The sequence below is a fragment of the Felis catus genome, chromosome C1 (genome assembly GCF_018350175.1).
Source record: "Felis catus isolate Fca126 chromosome C1, F.catus_Fca126_mat1.0, whole genome shotgun sequence".
Lineage (NCBI taxonomy): Eukaryota > Metazoa > Chordata > Mammalia > Carnivora > Felidae > Felis > Felis catus.
In genome coordinates this window covers 1,543,747-1,562,191 of record NC_058375.1, presented here as the reverse complement: position 1 = coordinate 1,562,191, position 18,445 = coordinate 1,543,747, and the positions used below count along the sequence as shown (strand labels likewise).

Here is an 18,445-nt window from a genome sequence, read left to right as displayed (position 1 = left end):
TGCCTCGTCCCCTCCTTCCTGCACCAACCAGTGGCATCTACCCTTCCGTTCTTTGCTCCACGTGCTTATTACCCTATAAAAAAAATCCCCACGTGTTCACTAGTACAAAACATGCACAGATAGGCGTGGGGAAGTGCCGTTGTTTTTTTCGCCAGGAAAAAAAAAAAAGGAGATCATTTTATAAAGACATTTCTGTATTTTGTTCCTCTCCCAATATTATTTTGGGAGAATTCTGCCAACTCAATGAGGAAAAGTTCCCTTTGTGCATAACTTATCCAACCATTACTTTATCGACGGCTGTTCACTTTGCGGCCGGTATTTTACTCCCAAACAACGCCGTCAACATCCTCGGAGGTAAAAACAAACAGACACATCACGACAATCAAGTAGGGGTGTCGATGCTTCCATGCCCCCTCGGAGCAGGGGCCCTAGAGGGTCCTAAACAGACGGCAGTTTCTGCTGCTGCCCCACACCGTCCGCCCAGGACGAGGGCTCCATTCTGCTCCCGCTGCCCGGCCTCGTACAAGCAACGAAAGCCATGCTTTGCCGAGGACGCACCAGGTAAGCGTCTGCTGGCCCCCAGAGCAGGCCAGCGCTCATGATTGTCCCTGTCCCCCACCAGGGCGGACCATCTCAGACCATCTGAAATGCAGATCCCAGGGCCCTGCTGAATCAAGCTCCAGCATGAGGCCTGGGCCCCTGCCTTCGGTGCAAACTCTGCAGGTGTAACCCAGGGCTTTCTCGGGAGAGGAGGGTGGGGGGGAACCACTTAAGAGATTCGCCACCAGGGTCGCAAATTACTCTGGTGCCACCTAGAATAAACGGCCCGATGTGTCCAAAAGCTGCACCGTTCGGTCTTTTATTGAGCGTCCTGCTGATGCCGAGGGGAGAGTTCGCACCCACCCCTGCCCATGGCCCCTCAGAAGCACCTTCTCTGGACCACGGATGTCCCAAACTCCTTGAAATCCGCGGAGGTGACCCACATCTGCTTGAAGCTGCTCAGGGAGGTGACAATGGAGGCCCCAATCCATGTGGAGAACCACCTGTCGGGGGGGGCCGTGATCTTGATGGGGGTCCCTTTGGAAGCCAGCTGCTCCAGCTCCTTGAGGAGACGGTCATCGAGGCCCTGGAACAGGGTGGTGCCCCCCGACAGAACGATCTCCCCGAAGAGGCTCTTCTGGATGTCGGCGTCACACTTGGTGATGCTGCAGGAGACCATTTTCGAGAGGCCCGGGTTTTGGATGCCCAGCTGGTCGGGTGCGAACAGGGCCTCGGGCGCCTGGTACAGCTGGTCCCCGATTCGCACGATGTTCCCGTCCGGCAACTTGTACTCCCTCAGGATCTCCTCCGGCCTCCGGGAGAGCTCCTTCTCTGGCTCCGGGGCCACATAACACAGCTTCTCCTTGATGTCGTCCACGAGGACTTTGTCCAGCGCGCACGGGAAGGTCCGCCCGCCAGCCAGCAGCAGCCGGGCGAGGTGCTCTGTGATGTCCCTGCCCGCCACGTAGAGCTTGGTGACCGCGTGGGGCAAGGAGTACCCCTCAAAGATGGGGACGGTGCACGTGACCCCGTCCCCGCTGTCCACCACCAGGCCCGTGATGCAGGCTGAGGCGTAGAGGGCCAGCACCGCCTGGTCCGACAGGTAGAAGGCGGGCACGTTGAACTTCTCGAACATCAGCTCGGCCATCTTCTCCCGGGCCTCCCTGGGGTTCAGCGAGGGCTCGGTCATGAGCACGGGCCGGTCGCTGGTCTTCACCCCCAGCTCCCACTCAAACAGATGCCTGCAGAGGGTCTCCACGTCCTCCCAGCTGGTGACCAGGCCCCGCTCGATGGGGTGACACAGGTGCAGGACCTCACGCTTGTGCAAAGCCTCTTCCCCCACAAAGTCCTTCTTCTGGTTGGGTCCTGCCGAAGGCGTCTTGAACTTGGGGTGCCCCACGACGGAGCTGATGACGTGGCGGGGGCCAATCTCCCCAGACAGGCCTGCCTTGCAGAGGCCGGAGCCATTGTCGAAAATCACGGCCGGAGAATCTAACACGTGTGGATTAAACATGTCTGCGGTAGCCTTTTCCGTGCCTCGCCGAGATAAAGACAGAACTCTCTGGAGCTACTTTGTGACACAAGAGGCCCCCTGGAAGCTTTAAGGGCACGGGATTCCACGACTCCCAGGAGGCACTAGCAGGCGGCCCGGGCCCGAAAGCCCCCCATCCTCCCCACGGGTCTGCCCTGCTCTCAGACGGTCCGGGGGCTGTGGCCTCTTCAGGGGTGACGGTCCCACATGTAACAATGCAGCCAAGGCAACAATTGTCCTCAGCCAGCGGCACAGGACCTTCAGGGGCGGGGGGCTCGGAGCCCCCCAGCGCTCCCTTCCTGGTGAGATTCCAACAGTCACGGGATAAGCCAGACCCACAGGAGGTATTGCTAGGCCCGTGTGCTGAGGCCCGGCCTTGGAACCAAGCAAAGCAGTCCATCCTGGGGCCACCCAGGGGACCGGTGCCTCTGGCCCATTGGGCTGCCGTTATGGGGGGGGGGGGCAAAAACACATTTCCCTTTGCACGGGTCCAGGTTGGAGGGACAGTGCCCAGAGCCCATCACAGCAGGTACTCAGAACATGCAGACTCCTCCAGGAAGGCCTCAGGGATTTCTCTTCCCTTTAGCCCGTGGCCCTGGCTCTCTATCCCACAGAAGAGATACTAAGCAAAGCTGTCTGGGTCTGCTGGCTGTCTCTCTAGGCATGCATAGCCGTAGCAGTGGGGTTGGGACACGACCTCTGAAGACGGGATCTGAGGTTTCTGGAGTCGGGGACACCTGTGTCTACGGACCATCACACAGCCGGCCACGCCCCCTGAAGCGCGTTCAGAGATGACCAGGTCAGCAAATCTGAGGCCGGCAGGGAGGCTGAACCGTGGCAAGGCTGTGAGCTGTAGCCCCAGTCCTGCTCTGCCCGAGGGGCCAGGCCAAGGGGCACCCGCCGCAGCCTCCCGGAGAGCCAGGGCCAACGGCACTGAGCCCTGGAGGGTGGAGGGGGGCGTGGGGGACGTGTGAGTCCCCGATGGTCCCTCCCCTCCCCGCACATCCCAAATCAGCCTCGGGGGGTCCAGCTCCGCCCCCGTCCAGAGAGCCCTCCCAGAGGACCCCTCCCCACTAGACCTCCTGGCCTCCTCCTGCCGGTGGTCCTGTGTGTCCGGCTGACCCCTCTAAACCCACCAGCAAAAATAGTCACGTGTTATTCTGTAGTGTAGACGCGTGGTGTAGCTGTGTGGTGTATACGTGTCGTGTAGACAAGTGACAGACGTAGGACTTTGGGGGCACCCTCGGGGCTAGGTCCTGGGTGAGAATCGATATAAAGTTGGCATTGCTGGACATTTTCCCCAAAGGACACCTCAGGTAGAAACTGAGTCACAAGGGCAATGGGGTTGGTGCCTCGGGATGACCCCAGGCGGGGTCTGCACAGCCCCAAACCATCATCAACTGCCCCTGCGGGGGCTCCCACCATCTGGAGGCTCCAGCACTTAGGGAAGGATGTGTCCCCGGCAGGCTGCTGCGGGCGTGGGGACGGTCAGCGGAAGGCTGGGTCTGGGGGGTTCCAGCCTCTGCTTACACCACAAAAGGCCTGTGTGCCCGGGTCTCAGGCTTTGCTAGAAGTTTCTCCTTGTCCCCAAACACTCCAGGCAGAATCAGGAGGAATGTGCTCTCGAGGTTTCTAAATTGGGCCCCAAAGCGGCGCACGTGGGAGGTGATGTAACATCAGATGTCAGTTTCACACGCCGGGTTGAGGCACACGGGTGGCACGGTTGTCCCGGGGGGTGGGGGCCGGGGCCGGCGGGGGCTGGGGGGCATTTGCAGGAGGGACAGAGAAGGAGAAGAAGACCAAGGCAGAGGCGCAGCTTAGACCGGCCAGGGGGTGTGGGACCGTCCTGTGGCCACTGGGCACCCCGTTGTCTTAACAGCACAATAACCGCGTCCCAGAGGCCAGCTGCCTCTGACCCGGGCACAGGCCACACGAGCACACAGAAACCACACCCGCCAGCCCCGGACAAGCTCAGACCCCCGGGGACAGAGCCAGGAAAGGGGGCCCAGCCGTCAGGACAGTGGTTGCTAGCAAAGCCATCCGAGCGTTTCCAGGACCCCTTCTCCAAATGTTTCCAGTCTCCCTGCTGAGCCGTGGCCGCTGGGTCGCCGCACGCCCGGCAGAGCGACCCCAGGAAGCGGTCCTCACCTCACTCTTCTCCGCCCGCTTGGGACAAATGCCCGCCCCCCGCCCGGAACGCACCATCCCCACCGCTTGTCACGTGTGCCTGTGCCTTCGAAGCCTGGCCCCGGGCTCGGGGAAGCCTCTGCCCCCACCATCAGCGTCCAGTCTGGCTCACGACTGTCCACCTCACGGAGAGGAGACCCACCACCAGGAAGTGGGACATCCGCTGGGGGGCGGTACCACGCGGCCGCTGAGGAAACCGAGTGGGTTTAGGAGCCACAGCCCACGTGATATTGTGTTGGTTTCAAGCTCCCAGCCGGGGGCAGAGATTCCACCCCGTGGGGCTCAGGTGCCTGGGAACCTCTCGCCCCCCAGCCCTGCCTCCTCGCCGTGTCTGCGGTCCCTCGCGGAACCGCCCCCGCCCCTCCCAGCCCCGGGGGTGTGCATCTGGGGAGGGGGGCAGCACGCATCCTGTGCAGGTGCCCACGTCGGGGTCCACAGGCGTCCTTGCCACTCCGGCGGAGGCGATGCTCCCTGCAGCTCGGCATCTGCCGCGAAGGTTGCATTTGCTATTAACGCAAGGACGTTACCGCCCTTCGGACCCCGGTGAGAAGCCGGCCTCTGAGGCTGCCCTGCCCCCACCCCAGCCGGCCATGCCTCGTAAATCGCTCGAACAAGTTTATGGGCGAACCGGCTGTCACTCCGTCCCCCTCCACAGGGCAAGGCTCGCCACCGTGATCGTCCGGGAGGGCACTCGTTTCCGTCTTACGCGGGAAGGCTGCCTCTTATTTCTGGTCCAGCAGTCACGCCCGACGGCAGCCCTCGCCAGCCCCTGCACGACCCCGCCTCCCACACCCTTGGAGGAGCCCCGGCCCGTGGGGGGAGGTGCGCAGCCCCTGGGCAGCCTTGGAAGGCTGCCGGGCATTTAGACAGGAGCGGGCAGCCCCGGACCGGCCGAGCGCCCCTGCTCCTTACTGGCCTGGTGCAGCGCGACTGGGCCACACAAGTCCCGGGCTGGGGGCCGCCCTGGCTGTCCCATCATCCCTGGTTCCATCTGCCACTGATGCCCAGAGCCTCAGCCGATTAGTGACCAGCAGGCTGGCCTCATTAGTCGTGGCTGACATCTGGCGGCCAGATCCTGTTTGCCAGGGTCTGGTCCAGTGTTGGCCGGCAGCCTGATGGAACAGGGACACTGTGTGAGCGACAGGACGGGCACTGCTCCCACAGGAGAGAACTGGGTACATGTCCGTGGACGATGCGGGAGTGCAGGGGCCACGGGTGCTTGCAGGGTCTCCCCAACTGTCTTCTCTTCTAACTCTTTGCCCCAGGGAGCCCAAAGCCCTGAGCACTCTGTGTGGTGTCCTGGCCCTTTTGAATCTCTGAGAAGGAACTTGTGTCACATTCCCACTCATCTGTTCTCCATCTACCATCCATCCACCCACCCACCCATTCATCCATCCATCCATCCATTCATCCATTTACCTATCCATCTATACATCTATCCATCCATCCATCCACCCACCCATCCATCCATCCATCCATCTATCTTATCTATCCATCCCTCCACTCATCCATCCATCCATCCACCCACCTACCCATCCACCCACCTACCCATCCATCCATCCATCCATCCATTCATCCATTTACCTATCCATCTATCCATCCATCCATCCATCCATCCACTCATCCATCCTTCCATTCATCCTTCCATCCATCCACCATCCATCTATCTATCCACCCATCCACCCATCCATCCATCCATCCATCCATCCATTCATCCATTTACCTATCCATCTATCCATCCATCCATCCACCCATCCACTCATCCATCCTTCCATTCATCCTTCCATCCATCCACCATCCATCTATCCACCCATCCATCCACCCACCCATCCATCCACTCATCCATCCATCCATCCATCCATCCACCACTCACCTATCCCCACCCCTCTATCCATCCAACCTCCTCTTCAATTATCCCTCCCATCCCCCTCTCTTCTCTCGGTAGCTGAAGTCAGCATACTCACTTGTCTTTATCTACCTCCTTTCTTTCTGACCTCTGGGTTTCAGCGGAGCCTATGGGGCCCCTACAGCTGACAGCACAGCAATCATGAGCCCTGCCTACCGTTGTCCCCTTCCAGCCAGTTGGGTCAGGAATAACATCGTTAGGTGACTCTTCTCTCAGCCTCCCATGAGCCTGACTCACTAAACTGGCCTGGATGGGCAGACCGGGCTCACTGCAGCCAACGTGACAGCAACAAGTCAGTATTCAGGGGGCAGAAGGAAGGAATTGGTGTTGAGCTGACATCCTCTTGGGAGTTCGGCGACACAGCCCTTGGCAGAGCTTTCCACGGTTCAGGGTGGCACTGTGGAGACACTGCTGGGCAGGGAAGGTGAGGCAGGCCTATTTGGGGGGAGAGACGGTCTGAGGCCAGACCACCCCTCTCCTGCTTTTTGTCCCCCACCCTCATGGAGCACTGGTCCCAGCACCTACAAAATGTGTTTTCTAAATACATTTGTTGGAGGAAATTTGCCAAACATAAGAAAAAGCATTATAAAGCTGATAAGAAGTAGACCCGACCCGGTCACGCTAAGCACTGCTGATACCTTGGCGTGTTCCTTAGGGTTTTAGATTTCAAACTACAACGGGGACGTGCTGTACGTGCATCCCATCCCTCCCCCACCTGACCCTCGCCCCGCCCCACTTCACGCACCACCTCCTGCCAGGCGCTGTGACAGGTGCCTGGTCATTTTCAAAGTGACGGCTGGCCTTTGTCACATAGGTGAGAGCGTCAGGGTGCAGGGCCCTTCCCTGCGCCCCTCCCCCTGAATTCTCATATACTGTTCAATATCTGCCTAAATTATCGCCTCGTGGGGGTGGCCTGTGGCCAGCAGTCAGGTGGTCTGCCGTGCCTTCTGCACCTGCGGTCAAATGTGCTGTGGTGGGCTGGCCTGTGGCATCCCCAAGCGCTCAGGCCGCTGACGGTGTGGAGGCGGAGGGAAACTTCCCGGGACACGTGGCTCTGTGGCCCGGCGGGAGTGGGGGCCCAGCCCCGGCGGGTGATGAACTTCACCCGGGTACATGCTGGTGAGAAGTGGACCCCTCATCGCGGCGGATATGGCCGGAGACCCGAGGCAGCTCTGGGGGGACCCAGGTTCCCGATCCATCAAGACAGAGGCCTTCTGTGCAGCAACTCCAGGGCTCCGTGCCTGGTCCGCCTGACCACAGGGCAGGCAGGAGAGGATGATCTCTCCTTGTGGCGGGTGGCGGCCACCGGACCGCTAACCACCGTAACCTGAGCCCACATCTCGGGGGCATCAGGCCCCGTGTGGGTGGGCACAGCTCCAGGCCTGCCCCGAGACCCAGCCGTTGCCGTCGGGGGGCCGTCCTGGGCAACTCGGGCAGCATAACAGAACAGCACAGACAGAGCAGCTTTAACAACAGACGTCCGTGTCTCGTGCCTCTGGGGGCCGGATGTCCGAGAGCGGGGGTGCCGGCGGGGCCTGGTCCCGGTGAGGCCCTGCTTCCTGGCCCGGCCTGTGGACTCCCACCTTCCCTCTGGGTCCTCGCAGGGTGGAGCGAGGGCTGGGGTCTCTCCTTCTCCTTGGACGGGCACTAATCTCGCTGTGGGGCCCACCCTCGTGACCTCATCTGACACTAACCACCTCCCAAAGGCCCCCTCCTGACACCGTCACACCAGGGCTTCAGCGTAGGAATCTGGTGGGAGAAAACAGACATTCAGCCCATCCCAGGCGCTGTCCCGTCTGCCCCTCTGCAGCAGGAACCCGTAGCGTGACCGGCCCCACCCAACTGCAGGGCAGGTGGAAGATGATCTAGGCCGGGACACAGAGGAGAGGGGGGAGAGCCCAGACGTGCTGAGCTGCTGGGAGCCTCCGCGTGGAAGGCAGGAAAGCAGAGAAGGGAGGAGCGGAGGGGAGGCCAGCTGGTTGGGGGGGGGGTGCTGGGCGGGGGCTTCACCTGCCTCCAGGGGAACAAGAGACAGGCTTGTGAACCACCGTTCTCCCCGCTCCTAGACCTGGACACCTTGGGGTCCCACCGTCTCGTCTCCTCTTCACGGGATGATGCCTGCGTGGGGTGGGAGGCCGTGGGGCCATGGCCATCCTGCACCCCGTCGGAGGCTGGCGAGGCTCCAGCCCCAGCAGGACGGAGCGGAGGTGAACAGACTGGACGCGGCCCGCCCTTCGCTCCGCGCGCACCGTCCCGTCCTTCCCACCGGTACGCATCGTGAGTTTCTGTTTTCAAGGGGCCTGCAGAGCTCGGGCTCCACCTTCCGAGCGGCTGCTCAGCGACCGGCTGCCCACTTCACCCGATTCTTCTGACCGTGTAGCTCTCTTCAGGGTTTGCGCTGAGTGAGTTTTCCGCTGTCGAGGTTTAAACGATCACAAGGCCGGAGTGGGAGGTCCTGTACGTCCGTCTTCGTAGGCTTGGTGTGTTAGGGCTCTGATTCGGGTGCCCCATGGCCGAAGGGACACACGCTTATGCTGGGGGCAGAGGCTGCCAGGATCTGAGCCCCTGTTTTTGGAGGAGGAGGGACCTACCGCTCCAAGAGTCCCTTCCTCTCCGGGTGTCATGGAGCCTCCCGGGGGAAGGGACAGGGGGGTTGGAACCACCTATGACCTGGGGCTGCTGTGACGGAGCCCGCGGCCAGGGCGGCTTGACCGCAGACATGCAGCCAGGCGGCCCTAGAGGCCACACGCCCCCTGCAGGCCCCCGGGGAAGGACCCTCCAGGCCTGTCTCCGGGCTCCGGGTGGCTCCTGGCATCAGCAGAACCCCAGTCCTCCCGTGGCATTCACCCCGTGCACGGGTCTGTGGCCAGTTTCCCCTCTGTATAAGAACGTCGGTCATATTGGATTAGGGCCACCCTGGTGGCCTCATCTTAATTATATCACCTGCCAAGGTAAGGCCACCTGCACAGGTCTGGGGGTCAGGACTTCAGCCGAAGAATGTGGGGGACACAACTCAGCCCATGCCCTGCACCTGGCCAGCGAGAACAGAGTGTGTTGATGAGCAGGGACCAGGTGAGGAGGCGGGAGCCCAGCGAGCACCTCGGGGGAGGGGAGGCCGCACACAACCCAGAGAGGGGCTGTGGTGCCACCCAGCCCCGCCCAATGAGTTAACACGACACTTGGCCGCTGAAAACAGCTGTCAGTTCTTATCTCGAGGTCTCTGTGGGCCTGGAATCCGGGCTCCGCTCACCTGGGTGCCGGAGGCTGGGGCCGCGGTCTCATCTGAAGGGTCCACGGGGAGGCCGGGGTGGGGGGGTCTGCTTCCAAGTTCACACACGTGCCTGTGGGCAGGCCTCCGTCCCTCACCGCGTGAGGCGTGTCACCCAGGCCGGGAGTCACAGCCCTTTTATACCTGATCCCGGGAAGGACGTCCAGTCATTTGTGCCGCCTTCTGTTGTTCCGAGGGCCATCTGCTGGCCCAGCCCATGGGGAGCCGCGCACGTGAAGGGGCGCGTGCCCGGAGGTAGGATTCTCAGGGGCTACCTTGGAGGCTGTCCACATCCACCAGAGCGCTGGTCACCCAAGCGTGGCCTCTCTGGCCTCTGTTTCCTCAGCGGCAGCGGGGTCCCTGACAGTTTAGCGGGGGGCTCTCCGCTGGCCTCGTGAACTTAAACCGCTGCTGCTGCCCATTCTGATGGCTTCAACGTGTCGCGTCCCTGACCTGAGCCGTCCTCTCCCCAGGCACCCAGGGGAGCCATCTCGGCCTCCCTCGCCCCCGGGTCTCGGTGTGACAGTCACCCTGCCTGCCCCAGACCCATGGCGGGTCCGGCGGGAGCACCTTAGTGTGGCCCTCAAAAAAGAGGGTCTCCCGCCCCCTGCTGGCGCCCGGCGGAAGTGTCAGCAAATCGGGGTGGCTGGGGTGTCCCTGGAACAAAAGGAAGCTTGTTAGTTTCAGGCGAGACAGGACAGGGCCGGGGGGGGGGGTGGGGGGGATCAGAGGGGAGGGAAAAAAAAATCAATGTTTGCTAAACAGGGGGGAAAAAATCACCGTGCCTCAGTGGGGAAAGGCTTATTTTCAAGTGTATTAAAGTGATTACCCAGAGGAAAGCCAGGGCGAATGACCGAGCGGCGAGTCCCCCGTTTTCCCAAAGAGCTTCCGACGAGCAGAGCGTGCTCGCCCTCCCTGCAGCCGGACACGGCCAAGCCTTCGGTTTTAAATAGTTTATAACATCTCCGAGGCCGCGTCTAAGTGAGGGCGGTCCCTGGAGATGCTCGGCAGACCCGTACATTTAGCCAGTGATAAATAACCAGGAAAGCACAAGGCCCGGAAGGATCCCAGCTTTAATTCAAATAATTTAAAATCTAAGGTTGAAAGAGCTCTTTGCATTCATGTGGTGTTCGCGGTTCCAGCTGGAGAAAGAAAAGGCTTTGTGTGCGGGGTGGGGGCAGGGTGGCGGGTTGTGAGCCCGAGGTACGGGGACTAACCTTTTTACCATGTGCCGCTCGCAGCCGGCTCGCCGGCATTTTTCATACCGTAAGTGGCGGGCGTCGTTTCTGAAAGCCAGACGTGGGGGCAAGAAGATTTATCATCTCCGCGGAGTTTCTATTCCAGGTGAAAGGATTTTTGTCCACGGCGAGTCTGCCGAGGGGAGCCGAGGGCGCTGCCCCCTCCCCGCCGACGCTCGCCCCTCCGACAGCTCAGGGGGGACCCGCTCGCACAAGCGCTGTGCACTCGGCGGCCCGGTCCCCATCACGGGGCCGGACGGGGCAGGGTGGCGGGTCCGACCGCAGGCCCGGCACGGCCAAGGCGCCTCCGAGGAGGGAGAGCCCGCGGTCAGCCGCAGACCGGGAAAGCGGCCGGGGCCACCAGGAGCTGGGGACAGCGTGGGGCGGGGGCGATGAGGGCCGCAGGGATCGTGTTCGGGTTTGAAGTCTTTGCAGAGCTGCGTGCCGTGAGCTGACGGTGTCCCCCAAAGAGTCACGGCCACCTGAAACCTCAGAATCTGGCCTTGTCTGGAAATGCAGTTAGATAAGATGAGGTCCTCTTGGGTGAGAACGGGCTCCAGATCCAGTGGTGGGTGTGCTCAGGAGAAAGGGCAGACCAGCCCAGACCCTCCCTTGGGGCCCCCGGAGGGGCCAGCCCTGCCCGCACCTGGCGCCCAGGGAGGGGACGCGTTTCTGTCGTCGCAAGGCCTGCGCCCGCGTCTCGTAGGAAGACAGCGGAGGGAGGTTCTGGGAACGGCTGTCCGACGTGTGCACCGCGTGGCTGCAACGTGCACCCTTCTTCTCGATGTGACGGTGGCGAACGGTGTCACCCTTCCGGCCCCTCCCCTCCTTGAGTCTGCTTTGAGGTGGCACCTGGCGCTCTGATCCCCGAGACACTGTCCGGGGACGCGAAACAGCCCCCAACTCACCTTTCGAAAATGATCCATTTCCTCCTTTCTTGACTGTCGCCTTTTCTATTAAATGGCATCCGCCTTTTCTATTAAACGACCTTCACTTGGAAGGCTCCAAAGAGGAGTATCTGTTCCCGGCTTGGCTGGCGGAGGCCGGGGAGCATCTTCTAGGAGGAGCAGAGCCCAGAGCAGAGCCCAGCCCGACCTGGGTCTCGGCACCGGGCCCTCCCTGTCGTCCCCCAGCCACGTCCCGTGCACGTCTCCTCTGTGCCACGAGACGCTGTCCGATTCTGGGCGACTGGAAGCAGATCTAGGATGCTAAGGGGTGGGGGCAAGATTTCTCGAGAAACAAACACCGTCCGTCTTTTAGGAGTGGCACATTCCGTGACATTCCGTGGCACTCTGGGGAAGCGTCCCTGGGCGGAGCGTGGGGGGGGTTGGGTCTGAGGTCTGGGCGGCCACTGCGGGCGGGTTGGGACACCCGAGCCCGGCGCCCGGAGCCCGGAGCCACCACAGGGGTTTCCCGACCCGCCGCACGGGAAACCGCAGCTGTGGCCCTCAGTCCCGCGCCCCTGCTCCGCCCACGGCTCCCTCCCACTGACAGCCGCCCCCCTGCTCAGGCCGGGGGCAGCCAGGTCAGTGGCATCAGCCCCCGGCACAGACCCGCTGCCCTGGGTGGGAGAAGCAGCAGCCGGAAGGATCTAGAAAACGTGCAAGTCACTTGGTCATAACCCTGGTACCACCGTCTACACTTCTCCTTCGGGCTGAATAAAATCCGCGTGCAGACTGCTCAGTCCCGATCCTCCCCTCTGCCCCCACCCCCACCCCGGCTTCCCTCCAGCTCCTCGGGCTTCAGGGGCTGGTCTTTCTGCCTGGAGAGGTTTTCCTCCCAATTCCCCGATGCCAGCAGCCTCTAAACCTGAGAGATCCGTGCGGTAACTCAGACACCTGTGACCACAGACGTTGGCGTCGGTCAGAATAAGACGCTTGGGGCCCCGGGCACGTGTGGCTGGCGGCTGCCAGACCGGACGCACAGGTGCGGGCCTGCCCACCAGGGCCTTGAGTTCCAGCGGTCAGGACTGGAACCGTGTCCAGAGCCGCAGCGGAGGGAGTCTCTGCCTCCCACACTCGTCCTTGCAAGTTCTGACCGCCTCTAGCTAGTCTCTGACCGTGATCGGGTCTGTCTGTCTCTCCCACCAGAGCTCGCGTTCCAGGAGGGGCTCTGTGAGCCCAGTGTCCCTGAACCTGCCAGCCCGGCACCTGCCCCAACGACAAACGTTGGGACGGACGGACGAATGAATGAATGAATGAATGGACGGATGAGAACAAGGTGCTTTGGGCGGCCCCTGGCCCTTCCCGGAGACCCAGTGTCCACCCCCTGAAGAGGAAGCAGCTCCCTCAAGGGTGGGAATCACAGACGAGCTGGGCAATCCAAGGGCTCCGTCCTGCGGGCTCCCATGCGAGCAGCGACCTGTCTCTTCTCCTTCTTCTCTTCCCTTGAGGGCGTCCGCCAAGGGCAGGTGTCGAGCAGCCGGCCGGGCTCCCATCGCCCGCTGGACACGACGCGGGAAGGCCGGCCCGCTCTGGGCGCCCAGCCCCCGGGACGCTTCTCCGCGTCCTGAGTCTTCTCCATCAGCTGCCCGCAGACCCGAGACCCGGGCCGGCGGGAGCCTCCACGCGGCCCACGCGCCATCTGTCCCCGTGGTAAGAAAGACGCCGAGGGCCACGGGAGAGCAGGTCGGCGCCTCTACCTGGAAGGGACACGTGTCACCTCCGCTCGTGTTTCACGGGCGCCATGGCCTCGCCCACCCGCGAGGGCTCCTGACGCGTCTCGTCGGTCGGGGGGCGTGCGCGCGTCTTCCAGAGTCTTCCCCGGCCGTGCACGCGTGGGGCTGCCAGGAGACGGGCCCACGCTGAACATCGTCCGCGTTTATCTGAAACGTGGCTGGGGCGGGCTGTCCCGTGTGTGCAGTCCCACAGAGCCGGGCCTCCCTGGCCTCGTGTCCTAAGCACCACGGCGCCGCGTGTGCGGGTGGTTGGTGTTTTCCATTCAGGAGCCTTAAACACGGACAGACGTCTTGCTCGAAGGCAGGAGAGAGGAGCCCTGTCCCTTGGGCCGGGAGGAAGGAGACACACGAGGAAGGGAACGTGAGCCAGGGAGCTCTGGCCCCCGGGCATCTGTGCCACAGACACGCCCAGAGCCTTCCAGAAGGGAATTCAACCTAAGAATAGAAACCGGCCCCCTTCTCCGCGGGCCCCACCGGTCCGCCCAGACTCCCAAGAGAGGGGCGCCGGGACTCGGCCGGCAGAGACTTGAAACACCCACCCTGCGCCTCTCGAGAGCCGAGGGGTAACCGTGACCCGCCTTCGGGTCTTGTCACCAAGCTCCCAAGATGTCCACAAGATCGGTTAGCCAGAAGCGACCAAAGCCAGGAAAGGGAGCTTGACGGACGTCAGGAGCTGCAGACGGGGGTCCGCCTCGCGGGCGGGGCAGAGCGACGGGCCCCATTGGCTCAACAAGGGAGGGCCAAGTGCAGGGGCTTCCCTGCCTGTCCCCTCCTGCCGCCGAACCTCTGAGGACATCACATGATCAGTTTAGTGTGGATGAGGCCAGGGTCCCCGCCTTGTCCCAAGTGCCCCTGCGCCCTGTCCGGCCGCCGCCCGCCCTCTGTGACGGCTGCCATCCCCCCCTCCACCGTGCACCTGCCATCGGCCCCCTAGGCAGGGCTGGGCACACTGGGGACGGTCGGGAGGCGGTGGGGTGGGGCAGAGGCCAGTTAACAAACACACGTCCAGATGGTGTTGGAGGGGCAGATATACATAATACATAACATGAAACACGGTCAGGACAGACTGGGCTGGGGGACAAGTTAAACCAGGTGGTCGGGGGGGGGCCCCCTGAGCTGAGACCCCAAAGCCAAGGCCAAGAGCACAAGGGAGACCTGGAAACAGAGCATTCCAGCATGGCAAGGGAGCGGCATGGGGCGGGCAAAGGCCCTGGGGCAGGAATTGTGTCACCCTCCCTGGCTCTTTGCCTGTCATAGAACTGGCTCTCTGGCTTAGGGTATTTCCTGACCAGCCCTGACCTGATATATTAAAGAGGCCCCTGCGGGGGGAGGCATCACCACCAAGCCCGGCCAGAGAGGCAGCCACGTGTGGTGTCCAGGCCCCGGGGTCAGGGCCACGCTGGGTTTGCGGCAGCTGGGAGCCCGTACTGTGGGCCAAGCCCCAGGGCTCAGGTGCCCTGGCCTCTGGCCCCTCTCTGCTCCCTGGAAATGCAGCCACAGCCGGGCCCTCCCCCAGGACGTGGCCACAAGGCCTGGGCCGCTGCGGACGGACGCTCCCAGGAAGAGCTGAAATCCCTACGGGCAGGCCGCGAGGGGCCCCATCTGCGCTGGCCGTTGGCCCGCACCTTTGCCGAGTGCTCCCCACGCCCTGGCTGGGGCCCCCCACACCTCGGGCAGGGTTTGCAAACCTGCCGAGGGTCCGTCCGGCCTGCTCAGAGCCGGCAGAGGTGAGCGGTGGGCAACGGACCCCCTCACGCACGCACCTTTGCCCGGGGCGTCCTCAGCTCCTTGGGGTCCAGTCCTAGAGGTGGGATTCGGGGGGTCCGCTCGGGCTGCTGAACAGAACACACCCGGGACCCGAGGCTTCAAGGACAGACATCTCCTTCTCGCTGACCTGGAGGCTGGACGCCCATGATCAAGGCGCCAGCACGTTCCGTTTCCGTGAGCGCTCCCTTCCTGGCAGGCGGCTGCCCTCTTGCTCACGGGTCGGGGGGGGGCCGGAGAAAGGGGGGAGAGCTCAGTCTTCTCCTGCTCCCCCGGGGGGCTCACCCCGTGACCTCATCTCACCCGAATGACCCCCCCAAGGTGCTGCCTCCTACCGCCACCCCGTGGGGGTTCGGGGCTTTAGCTTAGGAACCGCGGCGCCAGCCGCAAGGGGACCGGGCCCTCCAGGCACAGGTGGAACCAGGGAGGGAGTCCCCACCCCCCGATGGGCCGAGCTTTGTGTGGGGAGAAGAGGCCCCAGGAGCAGACCGGGGCTGATTCGCGGACAGTGGGCCGCGGCGGGGGGAGCCGCTCAGGGACGGGGTGCGCTGGGCACGGGGCGCGCGCACGGGCCTCTGAGGGTGGGCACACAGGCCCCCGTCGGCACGCGCGGGGAGCTTCCGCTGTGCGAGGGCACCAGCAGCCGAGGGCGCGGGGTGCCTGAGCCAGCTCCCCACCACCTCCTCCCCCAGCTTCCTCCAAGTTCGAGCGACGGTTGCGAGGATCAAGCGCCAGGGGGCACGGCCGGGCTGCACGTTGGCGCCATCGTCTGGACCCGTCCGATACCCGTCTCGGTATCAGAGACTGACCCTGGGCCCTGCCGTGACACCACCCCACAAAGATACCAACCGGCCGCTCGGCGGCCCTTGTCCTGTGGCACCGTTTCCGGGCTGGGAAGGCCGGCTCTCCACCTGGGGCCTGGCGTGCGCTCCGGGCGCGGGCTTGCTCTTCCTGCTTTTCCAGCACCGCACACGGATTCCCGAACGACGGGCCCCTATAGATGCGGCGCAGACACGGCGTTTTGTGAATGCGGAGCCGCTCCTCTGCCCGTGGTCTCCTCCCAGAGCCAGCGACAGGTGGGTGGCGCTGTGGCCGCGTTAGTAGCATCCACGGATTCGGGAAGCGGGCGGGCACACAGGTGGTCCCACCCATCCCGAGTGGCTGACTGTGAGCCCCCCACCCCCCCACCTTTGGCCGTGTGGGCTCAGACGTTCTGGTGCCCAGAGGACGCGTGTCACCGAGGTCACGATAGGAAGAGCCCTCATGAGTTTTGGACGGTCCTGCCTGGTCGCTCTCGCCGGACTGTGCCAGGAGACCCCCAGGCGCAAAAGGCTGACTCTGGCGGCGGCCGAGCCTGAGGAGTCTGGTGTCTGGGATGCCAGGGACTGGGACACGCCCGCGTGTGCACCTGCTGTGCTCGAGTGCCCGGCTGTAGCTGTGAACGGGTAAGCGTGGGATTGACGGCCTGAAAAGGCGTAAGACCCAGGCTGTCAGGTCAGCTGGACCAGGAGGAGTCCCGGCCCCAAGACAGAGGACGGACGGGGCGCGGCGAGTGCTTGTCACGGTCCTGAGATCCGTCGGGGCCGTGGGGCTGTGGTCGATGGCACCGGCTCCCTTTCCGGAAGATTCCGCAGGGATGGAGGTCGCAGACTCACCGGGACCCGTGCCCGGGCAAGGTGCACTTCCTGAGACAAGAACACGTGGGTGCTGCTGGGGCCGCTCGGACCCCCCGTTGGACCAGAGGCTCCGTCTGCCCGGTGCGCCAGTGTCGATGGGCAGGACTCGCCCCGCCCTGGAAGTCAGCTGTCCCCTGGGGAGGCTCACGGCCATCTCTGCCTTCTCTGAGGCCCCAGGGCCCAGCCCCGGCCCTTCCCGTCCCCCCGCAGGCTTTCACCGACCAGCGCTGCCTGAGAACGCACACGCCATGCGCCCCGCGGCTGGGGCACCGGGAGCAAGGGAGGCCCTGGGGGGCCGGGAGGCCCGAGGGACACAGACCCCGAGTGGTCCCTGGGGACAAGAGCGCTGAGGACGAGGCCGAGATCCGGTTCCACCCCCTGGGGCCTCATCCTTCGCCGGCCTTCCTAACGGTCGCTGTGGCAGAAACAGGGCCCCAGAAACCCCAGTGCCTGCAGCCCGGTCCCAGACACTCTGTTGCTTTCTAAATTTAGAGCTTATAAAAACCACTGAATGGCTGGAAAGCGGGGGAAAAAAGAAAAGTAGAATTGTGTGCCCATATATGTATATACGTTCAAGTGCCAGGGGTGAGGGAGACGTGGTATTTATATCCCGATGACTGGGATGTCCCCACACACTTCTTCTAAGGAAACATCCACCGTCTGAACGACCCACCACCGTTCTCCCTTGGTCCTCACACCTCTCTCTCTGGATTTGGACCCTGTCACCCCACTGGGCGTCCTTGGCCAGCCCTCCCATCGTCCCCACCCCCAGCTCGGAAACTCCTCTGATACAAACGGGGTGGCTTCTGGGAGTGCCAGCTTCGTCCTGGGTCCTCCCAGGATGTGCCCTCTGTGCCCGCTGGGGATGCGCCCTCTGTCCCTCTGGGGATGTGCCCTCTGTGCCCTCTGGGGACGCGTCCTCTGTCTCCTCTGGGGACACGCCCTCTGTCCCTCTGAGGACGCGTCCTCTGTGCCCGCTGGGGACGCGTCCTCTGTGCCCTCTGGGGACGTGTCTTCTGTGCCCACTAGGGACATGCCCTCTGTGCCCGCTGGGGACACGTCCTCTGTTCCTCTGGGGATGTGTCTTCCGTGCTCGCTGGGGATGTGCCCTCTGTGCCCTCTGGGGACGCATCCTCTGTCTCCTCTGGGGACACGCCCTCTGTCCCTCTGGGGACGCGTCCTCTGTGCCCGCTGGGGATGCACCCTCTGTGCCCACTGGGGATGCGTCCTCTGTCCCGCTGGGGACGCGCCCACTGTCCCGCTGGGGACGCGCCCTCTGTGCCCGCTGGGGCTACTCAGCTGATGGGGACACATCAACAGCACATGCTCACCCCTCGCACTCCGGAGGCCAGGAGTCCAGAGTGGGGCACCGGCAGATGCAGAGCCCGGTGGGGATCGTCTTCCGGATTCATAGACGACGTGTTCTCCTGTGTCCTCACGTGCAAGAAGGGACAAGAGAGCTCTCTGGGGTCTTGCACAAGGGCACCAGCCTCACCGTGGGCCCCCCCTTCAGACACGGTCAGCTCCCCAAGGCCCCCCCTCCTAACACCCTCACCTCAGGGTGACACATTCGCTGTCTCTGAATGCTGAGGGGGTGCTCCTGAGGCCCCCAAATAGTCCTGAAGCCTCCAAGGTCCTGCTTCAGCAAAGGCAAGCCC

General features: G+C 63.2%; 2 protein-coding genes across 4 annotated transcripts; one reads left to right on the top strand and one right to left on the bottom strand.

The window, feature by feature from the left end:
• Positions 1 to 832: 832 nt before the first annotated feature.
• Positions 833 to 2,225, bottom strand: ACTRT2 (actin related protein T2). The gene has a single exon (XM_003989440.6). It carries the CDS (start codon positions 2,051 to 2,053, stop codon positions 920 to 922), a length of 1,134 nt encoding a protein of 377 aa, XP_003989489.3. The 5' UTR covers positions 2,054 to 2,225; the 3' UTR covers positions 833 to 919.
• Positions 2,226 to 2,230: 5 nt separating this feature from the next.
• Positions 2,231 to 17,327, top strand: LOC109502033. Of its 3 annotated transcripts, none has more exons than XM_045034960.1 (8): positions 2,231 to 2,373; positions 2,733 to 2,870; positions 8,231 to 8,371; positions 8,461 to 8,566; positions 9,134 to 9,236; positions 13,063 to 13,264; positions 15,804 to 16,187; positions 16,320 to 17,327. In XM_045034960.1, the coding sequence occupies exons 5-8, from the start codon at positions 9,185 to 9,187 to the stop codon at positions 16,558 to 16,560; spliced, it is 879 nt and encodes a 292-aa protein (XP_044890895.1). In that variant the 5' UTR covers positions 2,231 to 2,373; positions 2,733 to 2,870; positions 8,231 to 8,371; positions 8,461 to 8,566; positions 9,134 to 9,184; the 3' UTR covers positions 16,561 to 17,327. The 3 variants fall into 3 exon arrangements, with proteins under 3 accessions (XP_044890895.1, XP_044890894.1, XP_023113759.2); XM_045034959.1 differs by having other exon boundaries at positions 9,116 to 9,236; XM_023257991.2 differs by having other exon boundaries at positions 2,323 to 2,415; positions 8,461 to 9,236.
• The last annotated feature ends 1,118 nt before the right edge of the window (positions 17,328 to 18,445 follow it).